This window comes from Medicago sativa, chromosome 1 (assembly GCF_051527215.1).
Source record: "Medicago sativa cultivar Bolivia chromosome 1, Bolivia_mono, whole genome shotgun sequence".
NCBI lineage: Eukaryota > Viridiplantae > Streptophyta > Magnoliopsida > Fabales > Fabaceae > Medicago > Medicago sativa.
In genome coordinates, this window is record NC_140749.1 from 10,650,299 (window position 1) to 10,662,597 (window position 12,299).

At 33.7% G+C, this 12,299-nt stretch overlaps 1 protein-coding gene across 2 annotated transcripts; it reads left to right on the plus strand.

The window, feature by feature from the left end:
* Window positions 1-3,447: 3,447 nt before the first annotated feature.
* On the plus strand, window positions 3,448-9,833 carry LOC146952560 (DEAD-box ATP-dependent RNA helicase 15-like). 2 transcript variants are annotated; one of them, XM_085703167.1, is made up of 12 exons: window positions 3,448-3,556; window positions 3,660-3,775; window positions 4,714-4,814; window positions 5,515-5,825; window positions 5,919-6,150; window positions 6,251-6,369; window positions 6,990-7,046; window positions 7,141-7,325; window positions 8,007-8,151; window positions 8,269-8,352; window positions 8,880-8,943; window positions 9,535-9,833. In XM_085703167.1, the coding sequence occupies exons 4-12, from the start codon at window positions 5,688-5,690 to the stop codon at window positions 9,543-9,545; spliced, it is 1,035 nt and encodes a 344-aa protein (XP_085559293.1). In that variant the 5' UTR covers window positions 3,448-3,556; window positions 3,660-3,775; window positions 4,714-4,814; window positions 5,515-5,687; the 3' UTR covers window positions 9,546-9,833. The 2 variants fall into 2 exon arrangements, with proteins under 2 accessions (XP_085559293.1, XP_085559284.1); XM_085703158.1 differs by having other exon boundaries at window positions 5,653-5,825.
* The last annotated feature ends 2,466 nt before the right edge of the window (window positions 9,834-12,299 follow it).

Below are 12,299 nucleotides of genomic sequence, written 5' to 3' on the forward strand. Positions count from 1 at the left end.
TGCAGCGGAAAATAGTTCAACCTTTTAAAGTCTTGGCACGCAGGCCTTATTGGAAAATCTCATAAATTAGTTCATAAAAGAGACACGTAAGGAATAGAAGTAAAAGCAAGCCCCCATCCCGTTACGTATCAGAGCACCTAGACACCAACTGAGGAGTCCACTCACGAACGCCTCTAATCTTTATTACCTGCACATTACCCACGGTCGAGGCAACATATACGCAGAAGGGGTGAGATTTCATAATCAATACATTAAGCATATAATCCAATAAAATGCATTTAACAACTTAAACATTAATAACATATCAACAATTAACAATTGGCATATTTTTCATTACATAACAAATACGATCATCAAATACCATTACTAATTTTCATCACAAATCATAATCAACTTAACACTCAACTTGACGACACAACTCATCCTTGACCATGCAACTCTATCAACTCAACAACAACCTAACAACACGACTCATCCTTGACCATGCAACTCTATCAACTCGACAACAACTCGACAACTTAGACATCATGAACTTCTTGATATGCAAATGCATGTGGTACCAATCAGCAACAAAATGAGCATAATAGGCTCTTCAACGTGTGAGCACAAAGGCTGCCGGGCCTAAAGCCCCCAACTTTAATGAGCACAAAGGCTGCCGGGCCTAAAGCCCCCAACTTTAGTGAGCACAAAGGCTGCCGGGCCTAAAGCCCCCAACTTTAATGAGCACAAAGGCTGCCGGGCCTAAAGCCCCCAACTTTAATGAGTATGCAATGAACTCAACTTCCAACAACTTAGACAACGACGTGTACAACTCATACGACTCATAATCACGGACGACTTCTTAAATTCCAACAACATAGACTGACTCATGCAACCTCAAGACACCAACAGTCGACAACAGAAAACAGCAGCAACATACAACAATTAACAACACTGGAATGTGTTAACATTCACATAAAGAATTAATTACATCAATATAAATAGCACAAAACATCATTATAGCATTCATGTAGTAACACTTCTAATTTCAGTCACCATAACAGACTTCTGGAGCTTATGAAAGCATCCTAAACAGCTCTCTAACTTACTTCTAAGGTCATCTCAAGACTACACGTGCGAAAGGATCGCATCGGGACAATTTTGGGCAACTAACAGCCTAACTCGCAGTGGCGAGTAACTTCACTCGCAATGGCGAGCAAAGTGTGCATTCTGGGTTCCTACGTATTTACTCGCAGTGGCGAGTTATTCTGCTCGCAGTTGCGAGCTTACAGGTCACTCGCAGTTGCGAGTTGCATTGCTCGCAGTTGCGAGTTCTGGGTTCTAGCTCGCAGATGCGAGTGTTCTTGCTCGCAGGTGCGAGCGATGAATGTCAGTACGGCCAGAAACCTAAAAATCACAACTTTTCACCTATATTCACGATTCCTTCATCCAAATAGCATCTAATTATCATCTTAAGTCATATCTAAGGTCTGTACACTAATTTTGCATCAATCTAACATCTGTTCTTGATTCATTCATCAAAATTGATCCTAACCTAATTCCCAATTCTCACCAAAACTTAACCTAATCATGCTAAATTCATCCTATAGAATTATACCCTTAATAATATTGAAAATTAGTCTCACCCTTACCTTGTAATTGCAGAATCGATAGCCTCTCCCTCTGGTTCTCCTCTTCTGACTTTTCTCCCTTTTCTCCAAAAGCGTTTCACGTAAAAACGTTTCCCACTTATGTCTGTATTATTTATTTACTCTTATTACTCATCTCACCTATAAACTTACTCTTTCCACCTCACAGCCCAACTTCTAATATTTTTATTTTATTTCTAATATCTTATTTTATTTAATAATAAAATAAGCCACACCAACATAACAACTTCGCAACATCATATACTCCACATAATTTCTTCATAAATCGTATAACTTACTCAAATCATAAATCACATAAATTACTCAAATTATAAATCATATAAGCATATATTTATAAATATATTCTAAACTTCATTGAATTAATTAAATAGTTAAGACGGGCGTTACAAATGCTAGTAACACACATTTTAATATACATTTTTTAACACACTCTTTTGATTGGTTAGGACTCACTTGAGTTCCACCAAATTTATATGGGTCTCACATGATTTGGTGGAACCCGTGCGAATTGCAACCAATAAAAAAGGTATGTTGAAAAGTGTGCGTTGATATCATTTCTCTTTTTATAATACTACCTTTATAGAGGTTTTGAAAGCCCATTTCATTCATTTTTATAGATAGTATACGATTTTTATCTTAAATGTCTAGGCCTTTCATATTCTATACTACTTTTTTGGGTTCAAACATGTATATTCATTCGTTAGCAGTAACAAAAAACAAAATAAAAATTTCGTTAGAAAAAAAACATTCATATTCATTCAATAATAATAAATGGTTTTAGCAAAGATCATATACGTTAATATACACGGTTTTGATTATATATATAATTTTTTATTTTTTGCATTTACTATTATTTTGTTGCATACATTGATATACCATAAAAAAACTTGTAATATTCGGAAAAAAAAAAGAATATTGTAGATAAATGCTAATTTTTTTTTACATCTTGTTTCTTTTTAAAATGTAGACCTACAATGATTTAAACCAATAAGAGAGTGAAAGTGTAGACCCACAATGATTTAAACCAATAAGAGAGTGAGTATTAAAGAGAGTGTTCAAAAGAGAGTGTTGCTATCATTACTCTCTGAAATATTAACGTCGAGCCACAAATGCCACACCACAAGCTCTTATTGTCACATGTATAAAACTTAACATAGTGAGTGTGGTGCAAATACATGTACTAGGAATTCAACAAATGTATACAAAATATAAAAGTTCATACTTTGATATATATATCTTTTTTTTAGGAAATTTGATATATATATCTTTTGATATTGAAATGAAAATCCAATAAAAGTTATTTTCGTATCACTTAATTCCTTTAAGTTATTTAATTGTAACATGTTTGTTTTTAAGTATTTTTCGTGCCACTTACGCCATTTAATTATATCGTTCAAATACCAAATAACTTACATTTTTAAGATATAAAATCCTTCAAATTGTTACAATTAAATAACTTAAATGATCTAAATGGTACGGAAAAATCTTAAAGGGTCAAATTGTTTCAATTAAATAACTTTTTTTTTTTTGAACAAGTACAATTAAATAACTTAAATGTAAGTGGTACAAAAAACGCAACGCATATATTTGACGGATTTTCACATGTAAAATAATCAAATCAAATACACATATTTTTAACCACTTTAGTAAAAATAAAAAAGATGACCTCGTAGGGTTTGTACTTTGTACGTGGGGTGCAAAAAAGATGATGACTCAAAAAGAGTACAAACATACGTATCCAGTACCCACACATGTGTGCGGTGTACCTATAAAAACACTTTCACAGTTTCACTCTTTCACTTTCATTTTCCCCCAAATTTTGATTTTTCTTTGCAGAATCTCTTCGGAAACCCTAACCCTAACAGTCCTTCACTTCTCAAGCTTTCTCCAATTCCTTCTTCTCGCAGGTATTCATTCATTCACACACTCTCTCGCTCTCTCTCTCTCTGTTTAAACCCCAGTTTGAATTTTGAGAATTAGGTTTAATTAACACAGTTTGATTCGTTGCAGATAATGGGTGAAACAAAGGAAGAAACATACGAGGAAGAGCTTCTTGATTACGAAGAGGAGGATGAGAAAGCACCTGATTCAGTTGGAGCTAAAGTTAACGGTGAATCTGGGAAGAAGTATGTTTTATCTATTGATTTTGATTTATATGATGTCAATATTGTATGCTGAACTAAGATTTGTTAATTTGAAATATTGGGTTTATTTATATGTTGAATTTTGTGTTGTTTATCTTATATAAGATGAATCGTAAACACATAGGGTCTGTTTGGAATTTGGATTGGTTTATGAGGTTTTATACTGACATAAGCACTTCTGAGACTATTGTATGCTGTGTTAGGTTTGATTAATTTGAAAGTTTGGGATTTTATGTTGAATTTTGTATAGGCTTATTCAAGCTTATCGCCTGACATAAGCAAATCTGAGAGTATTGTATGCTGTGCTAGGATTGATTAATTTGAAAGTTTGGGATTTTATGTTGAATTTTGTATTGGTTTATTCGAGCTTATCTACTTACACGTAAAGCCTGTTTGGATTGGCTTATTTCAGCTTATCTACTGAAACTATGTTTGGGAGAATTTATGAAAAAGCTTATGAAATGTTCATAAACTGTTTTCAGCTTATTTTCACAAGCTCTCCAAACTAGCTTTTGAAAACAACTTTGAAAACAACTTATAGTTTATATGAATATGAAAACAATTTAACTTAATTTTATCTTTTGTTATAGAAATAGCTCATACATAAGCAGCTTAGGCTAAGCTTCAAATTAAGTTGTTTATCTTTACCCAAACAGAGCCGTAGTATTCTTTTTTCAGTTTTTTCTTTATTAAATGTTTTTGGGGTGAAGTTGTCTTTTCCGTTATTTTTCTTTATTAAATGTATGAGAAAAAGAAATTCAGCATGTTTTGTTTTTCTGTTTTGATGAAGTTAGAGGTGTGAAGTTGCTCCATTTTCTTGTTTGTTGAGTTGGTCAATGTTTTCATTTTGGTGGAATTACATTTGATCATGTATTTTTGCTATCTTCTGATTGTTTTTATGCTTATTTTGGCTTTTTCAGGGGCTATGTTGGGATCCACAGTTCAGGATTCAGAGACTTTCTTCTAAAGCCAGAGCTTCTTCGGGCTATTGTGGACTCAGGATTCGAGCATCCCTCTGAAGGCAAATTATCTGCACCCTTATATTTAGTTTATTGTTGTTGTTTCCTTGTTTAAGCTATTTGTAACGATTTATGAACTAGAGATGTAATTGTATTTTAATCTTTGTTTCAAATGATATTTTTGGTCTAGAGTTGAACTGTTGGCACTTGTGTTTTTTCTTCATCTCTGTCCTGTGTGTTTTTTTCTTGGTTTCTGTCTTATCTTTTTAATAATAGATAAAAGTTGGTCTTGGCCATCAACATCCCCGATGGACATTCCTTTTAAATTTATCTTCTTCCATCATCTTCCCTGACTCCCTTGCCGGGTTCCCTTATGTAGCACCTTACTCCCCCTCTACCCTCAGGATTTAATGCTGAAACAAATTTGGGATCAGGGATTTTTAAAACACGATTTTTTGATTTGTTTTGATCCATGTCATAGAGATTTGACAAAGTTATATCTTGGCTGTCGAGGCCTAACACAATCCTCTCCTTACACTAGAGGCAAAGGAAGACCTATAAAAACTGTAAGAGAAACTATAAAGAAAGATTGAGAGATTAATGAGTTTGGCCGAAATATGGTTTATCATAGAATATTATGGCGTAATTTAGTGGGATAAAGGCTTGGTTGTTGCTGTTTTTTTTTTTATTTGGTGTAAGATGTTAGATAATAAAACCACAATTTCACTGAACTTGTGTATTTTGTTAAATTTTGTTTTGCAGGTAATACATCTATTATAATCTTGTTTTGGAGAACTATTGTGCTTTGGTAACTCTATCAAATCAAATTAAAAGGATCAGAAAGGTTTTTTTACTGATCACGGGTTTCTTCGACCCCCATTTTCTTTGGTTCATCATCAGTGCAGCATGAGTGCATACCTCAAGCAATCCTTGGAATGGATGTATTATGCCAAGCAAAATCGGGAATGGGGAAAACTGCAGTTTTTGTTCTATCAACTTTGCAGCAGATTGATCCTGTTCCAGGCCAAGTTTCTGCTCTTATTCTGTGTCATACAAGGGAATTAGCATACCAGGTATTTATTCGGGGTTCAATAAATAAATGAAAGCATGTGGAGCTTTTTTTGTAGCTTCTAACTTAAGATACTTGTGCAATCTCTTTCTTGTAGATATGCCATGAGTTTGAAAGGTTCAGCACCTACTTGGCTGATCTCAAGGTTGCTGTCTTTTATGGTGGTGTCAACATTAAAGTTCACAAGGATCTGTTGAAAAATGAGTGCCCTCATATTGTCGTTGGTACACCTGGAAGAATACTAGCATTGGCCAGGGATAAGGACCTTTCATTAAAGAATGTTAGGCATTTCATTTTGGATGAATGTGATAAGATGCTGGAATCATTGGGTATGTTTAATTAATGAGCAGTAGTTCTTTTGACCTGATTCATTGTTTTTCACTTCCTATAATTCCATGGTTTTCATCGTCTACATTTTGATTTCTCCAGACATGAGGAAAGATGTGCAAGATATCTTCAAGATGACTCCCCATGATAAGCAAGTTATGATGTTTTCTGCAACACTCAGCAAGGAAATTCGCCCAGTCTGCAAAAAATTTATGCAAGATGTAATGTCCTGTGGCCAGTATTACTTATTTGAAGTCTCTTTTGCACGATGTCCACGTTCCCTGAGAGCATTTTAGATACTTAGGGTGCCATGGTTTCATCAACATTTACTTTTGATAACAGGGGTTCAGTTTGGGTAATGCCTTTTTAATTCAACCAGTTTTTACGGGAACAGCTCATGGGATGGAGTGGGGTTGTGTGTTAGACTGTTAGCTGGGGCTGGGAGTTATGGATGGGGATGCTTTAGATAAGCTACTGATTATGGGTGTGGGTCTTCTCTTTCCATACTTTTCATTATTTTATTTGATGTTGGAAGTTAGTTGTGTCAATCAGCCTTGTCTGATATGGGTTTTCACAAATTAGGATACTGTTTAGTTTTGACCTTTTGACAGGAGGAGAATTGTTTAGTGTATTCTGGGTACGTTGGTGGTGTTGTTGTTAGTGTTAAGTTAAGTGTCGGTGTTTCTTGCTTGGGCTGACTAATTAAAGCATCAGCAAGGAGACAAAATAAATGGATTAGAACTGTTGTTCAGGGAGCTGCATCCGTCATTGATTTTGTTCTGGATTCCATTATCTTGAAGAAGGCTCCTAATATGATTTACTGTGACATTGTTCCTTTCAGCCAATGGAAATTTATGTTGATGATGAAGCAAAGTTGACCCTTCATGGTCTGGTTCAGGTGGCTCTTTTGCTATTCAAATGCCTTATTTGTTCATACTTTCTGTGATAATTTGTGTGAGCTTTGTGACTTACGTTGGTTATTGAAATGACAGCACTACATCAAATTGAAGGAGGAGGAGAAGAACCGAAAGTTGAATGATCTTCTTGATGCACTGGACTTCAATCAAGTTGTAATCTTTGTGAAAAGTGTCAGCAGAGCTGCTGAGCTTGACAAATTGCTTGTGGAATGCAACTTTCCATCCATATGCATTCATTCTGGAATGTCCCAGGAAGAAAGGTTTGTATTATGTGGCATCTTATCTTCATTAACATTTAATTGATGATTTAATAATCCATATTTTTCTTTTTGGTTTAACTGAATTTTATTTGAGATATTACGTGGCTATCATGAGCAATTATATTAACAGTATTTGCTATAGTTGTACTTTCTGCTGCATATTGCATTGGGTAAATGTAAAAAATAGAGAATATGTAACTAGTGTTGAATTTTTGGAAGGCCAGTGATTTGATGTTTCTATCCAGTTTGACTTGTAATTTGCATCAGTTTAAGAATGAAGGAAACAAATGATTCTTACGTGAGATTTTACTCCCTCCGTAGTCCGTACCAAACTATAAGAAAAAAAATCTCACTTTGTCCCAAATTATAGGTAAAAAAGAACAACTTCTACCCTATTTTAACATGATCTCACCAATTTATGATGAATTTAAAGATTAAGGCCATTAATGACCTATGTTATTCCTGGACATGATACAGATCACTTGCTTGTCTTGAACTGCAATTTGTGCGGTTTTACCTGCTATGTTACTGTTTATACTGCAGGCTTTTGTTTCATTAACATAGGTCAATCCACTGATTTGGTCTTCTGTTTGCTTTTGTTGTATACCAATCCTAAATATGTAACCAAAAAAAACAGTGGTAAATTAAGTTGTGCCTTATCTTGAACAATGTCTTGTGCAGGTTGAAGCGATATAAAGGCTTTAAGGAGGGGCATACAAGGATTCTTGTAGCAACAGATTTAGTGGGCAGAGGAATTGACATTGAACGTGTGAATATCGTGATAAACTATGACATGCCTGACTCTGCGGACACATACTTGCACAGGGTATGATTTTGATGATCTTATCCTTTTCTAATTTAATTGCAATGTTAGTTTTCATGTCCCTTTATTATAGTCCAGAGTCCTTAATTGTCATTTCATTTTGGATGAAATTGTAAACAGGTTGGCCGAGCTGGAAGGTTTGGTACCAAGGGCCTTGCAATTACATTTGTTTCATGTTCAAGCGATGTTGATGTTCTTAACAATGTAAGACAATTTTTTTTTTGTGTATTTGTTCAGTATCATTAGAAAGCAGTCATGGAGGTGCCATGATTCAGTGTAAATCACCCGGACATGCCATAAGAGTTGATTTATGGCATCATGGGTTATTGATGGTGGTGCCGTCGCAGATGGCCTGCAGTTTATCAAGATTATTTGAGTTTCCTCTGCAGTTTGTTTTATTGTTGAACCAAGTGCTAACCTGTTTTAATATCTCCAGCATTACTCATTAGTCACTGAATTATTGCGTTACCCATTATCCCACATCATTCTTTCTAATTACTTTCCAACCTTATTTGTAGTTATGGCAACTGTAACATCGCCCTAAGTTTTAAAATCACCGAATAATTAGTAGTTGTATTATTTATATTATGCAGGCAGATATGTTTTGTGTTTTAGCACGTCCATCATTTGCCCATTTATTGCAATACCATCTGCCATAATTCCGTGCCTGAGCATTTGGCTTGCTTTCATCATTTGGAATATTTACATCATTCATTTGTTGTGTGTTCCAGGTTCAGTCCCGGTTTGAGGTGGATATAAAACAGCTTCCTGAGCAGATTGATACATCTACCTACAGTATGTTCTTCCTTATCATTTCTTTCTAGTTCTTTTTTTTAGGCACATTCATTCTATTTTTTATAGTTTTTATTTAAGATTGTTTAATATTATGTTTTAGTTGAATCCTTCACCAAAAAACCTTTTATAAAAATATTTAGTCTGTCACCAGATTCAGTCAGTTGTATGTATCCCATTCTAGTATTTTGGTAAACTGTATTTTCCAATAAATCATGATAGAATGTTGCAAGCTATTTTTCTTTTGGTATCTTAACTACTTAAAGGTGTTTCCCATTCTACAACTTTTTTCTAAACTGGAGTATAATTTAAGGTGTTTCCCATTCTACAACTTTCTTTCTAAACTGGAGTATAATTTTTTTTTTCCATGAACATCAGTAATAATTTAATTACAATTGGCAGCTGTACTTTATTTGTTTCTAAAGGCCTTTGATCATCTTCATGTATTATATGTTTATGTCATGTTTCCTTTTACACTCGCCCTTCATAGGAAAGACAGTATTTTTTACTTTTTCTTTGAGGCTGCGTTTTTGTAACATTGTGCTTCTAAGCCTTCAGTTTTTTTGACCTTTTCTTTTTAATTTTTTTCTGCAGTGCCATCATAATAAGCTATTGTGGTGTAATCCTTTGAATTAATTGGACCATCTTTAGTTATCTTACAATCCAGCTAAACAAGGCTCTTAACTGGTGATTCGCCTTGTCATTATCCAGTTCATGTACTTCTATTGACCTGTGAGACCGTTTTGTCGTTGGAGACGTTTGGATTTTGCGAAATGACTGCTTCCAAATATGTGGAATTTACTGTATTCTATATTATGTAGGTTTTTACTCCTAATGACTGATGTTTTTATGGATTTATCTTATGTTCAATTAATTAGATTGTTTATTTAAAATCAAGGATGGAAATCCACTGGTCGCTTTAATTTAACTAGTCTTTAATGCGTCAATGAATTTGACATCGGGGTCTGCTCATTATAATATTATTCTAGTTATGTTGTTTCAATTCTTTTAAGTGCGATATCCACCATCCCAACTTTGATCTCTGAATTCGTTGAGGTATATGAACCTCCAGAATTATGTAATACAATAGTAATATACTTGGTGTACCTTCCCCTCATGTCGGCACCCTTGTTGGATAAGTTGCTATAATTGGTTTTTATAGTTTTTTGTATATAGGTATAGGTACGTGCAAATCTCACTAGGTTGCACGCATGACGGTTGATACTAAATTCAGAAGTCTAGGAGAATACAAACAAGGTGAATTGCGAATGGAAAACCAAAAAAGTGTCTTGGACTTTAGCAGTCCCTGGAACATTCATAATGACCCTCAAAATAGTGCCTTTGACTTGAGCAGTCCCGAAAAAGATACCGCTAGAAAGTGTCAATGAAAGTCACTCCCTTTGCTTTTAACTCACTCCCTTTTATCTTGTTTCTCCCCAGACCCTTTGTCTCTAACCTTATCTGCCAATTTTCTTGTTTCTCCCCAGACCCTTTGTCTCTAACCTTATCTGCCAATTTTTTTAGTTTGAGCAACCTTTAGGAAAATCCCAACATGTGTTCTTTGATTGAATTGAATATTCCTCTAGGCTACTGAACCCGATTAATCACGTTGAGATAAACCGTGCCTCATTAATGTTACTATTTGATTGAATTGAATGTTCCTTTTTATTTATAGGTTTAATAATGTAACTATTTGTTAGTAGGAGGTGCGGGGGGATGTGAGTATCAGAGATTGAATACTGAACTAATTACATAATACTTGTTCGGTGTCACAACTCACAGCCGAGTTATTGAGCTATTCCTTGTATGAAATGAACTTTGTAATAGGAATAAAACGAAGTTGATTTTCTTTCTTTCTTTCTAGGAACGAGCAACTATTATAAAAAAAAAAAAAAAAGCAAGCAAGACTTTTAGACAAATATTTGTCTTCTGAGTCAAACTTGTTCAGTAAACAGCAGCATTGTGGGGAACAGTAGCGTTGTGTAAAACAATTCTTTTTCGGTAGCGTGGCGGTGTCAGCCGAAGGATTCCTCGTCGTTGGAGAAAGCGAAACCAATAGGCTAAGGCGTACACTACCACTAAGAGTAAGAAGCCTAAGTTGGGAATAGGACTAGTCTGTCGTTTGAACAATCTTAAAGATATGATAATAAGAGTAGAAAGAATAGGAAATAAAAAAAAAAAAAAAAAACAACATCAATATGACCAGGTTTGTTAGCGTGAGGGATAGATGCCCAAAAATTGAAAATCTTCTAAACAAAAACTCTTGGGAGGGCAATGTGAATAAGTTTCATGTCTTTACGTAATCAGTTTTAAAAAATTTAAATAAAAACAATTTGTTCTAATATATTTATTTATTTTATAACAAGATTGAAAAAAAATTCATGTTTGTGTTTAAAACAAAGATAAAAAGTGATTAATCATGCATCTAACGATGTGTTGTCATGTCGATTAATGAATTTGAAAATAGATTGATTGTCGCATTCATTTATTGACACGACAACATATTATTAGATGTATGTATAACTATAAATTAATTGTACACTGACATAATTTACTGATTAAACTCAAAATAATTATGTCTCAAAAATACAAACAACAATCATTTTATTTTTATATATTTATCTCTTTTTCGTGACATAAAAAGATAAGAAGTCATATGGAATATCCATCTGATAATGGAGAAAGTGACATAAGAAATAATTTAAAAGTCATTGATTAACAAGATATATTTTATTTTTAAAGCTATGATATGCAATGCATTTTTTTTTTGGACAAGAATAATATGCAATGCATTGATATGTATTAGAGGAAAAACCTTATATGTTATACTTTTCATGGAAAACTTTTAAATACAAAATTGATATCTCATTTTATCTTTTTCTCGACCTGTACATTTGAGTCTGGATTTGTTATAATATGGTATGAATATGTCATCAACACATTAATCTACACCCCTAAAATAAACAAATTAGATTGGAAGATATTGTCTAGGTGAAATCAAATTTTATATTAATCATTATTTTTGTATGATGCAATGATGCATAATTGTGAGGCTAAACTGTTCAATTAAGTTATGAAAACTCTAATATCTCTTGCATCATAAGTAGAGTTCATTCAGCAACGAAAGTAGGATTTAGTAGAAGATATGTTATGTTAGGTTTCATATAATGTGACAAATTGATATGTTTAAATTTTTCTTAGAGATGTATCTACATTTAATGTTCAACAATAATTCAAATAAAATTAAATAAAGTAGATTTTATCCAAGAGTTCACATTTCGATACTACAAAGTGATGGTATATATTAAAGGTACAGTAGTATTTGAATAAAAATGGCTGAAATTCTCAAATCAATGGTT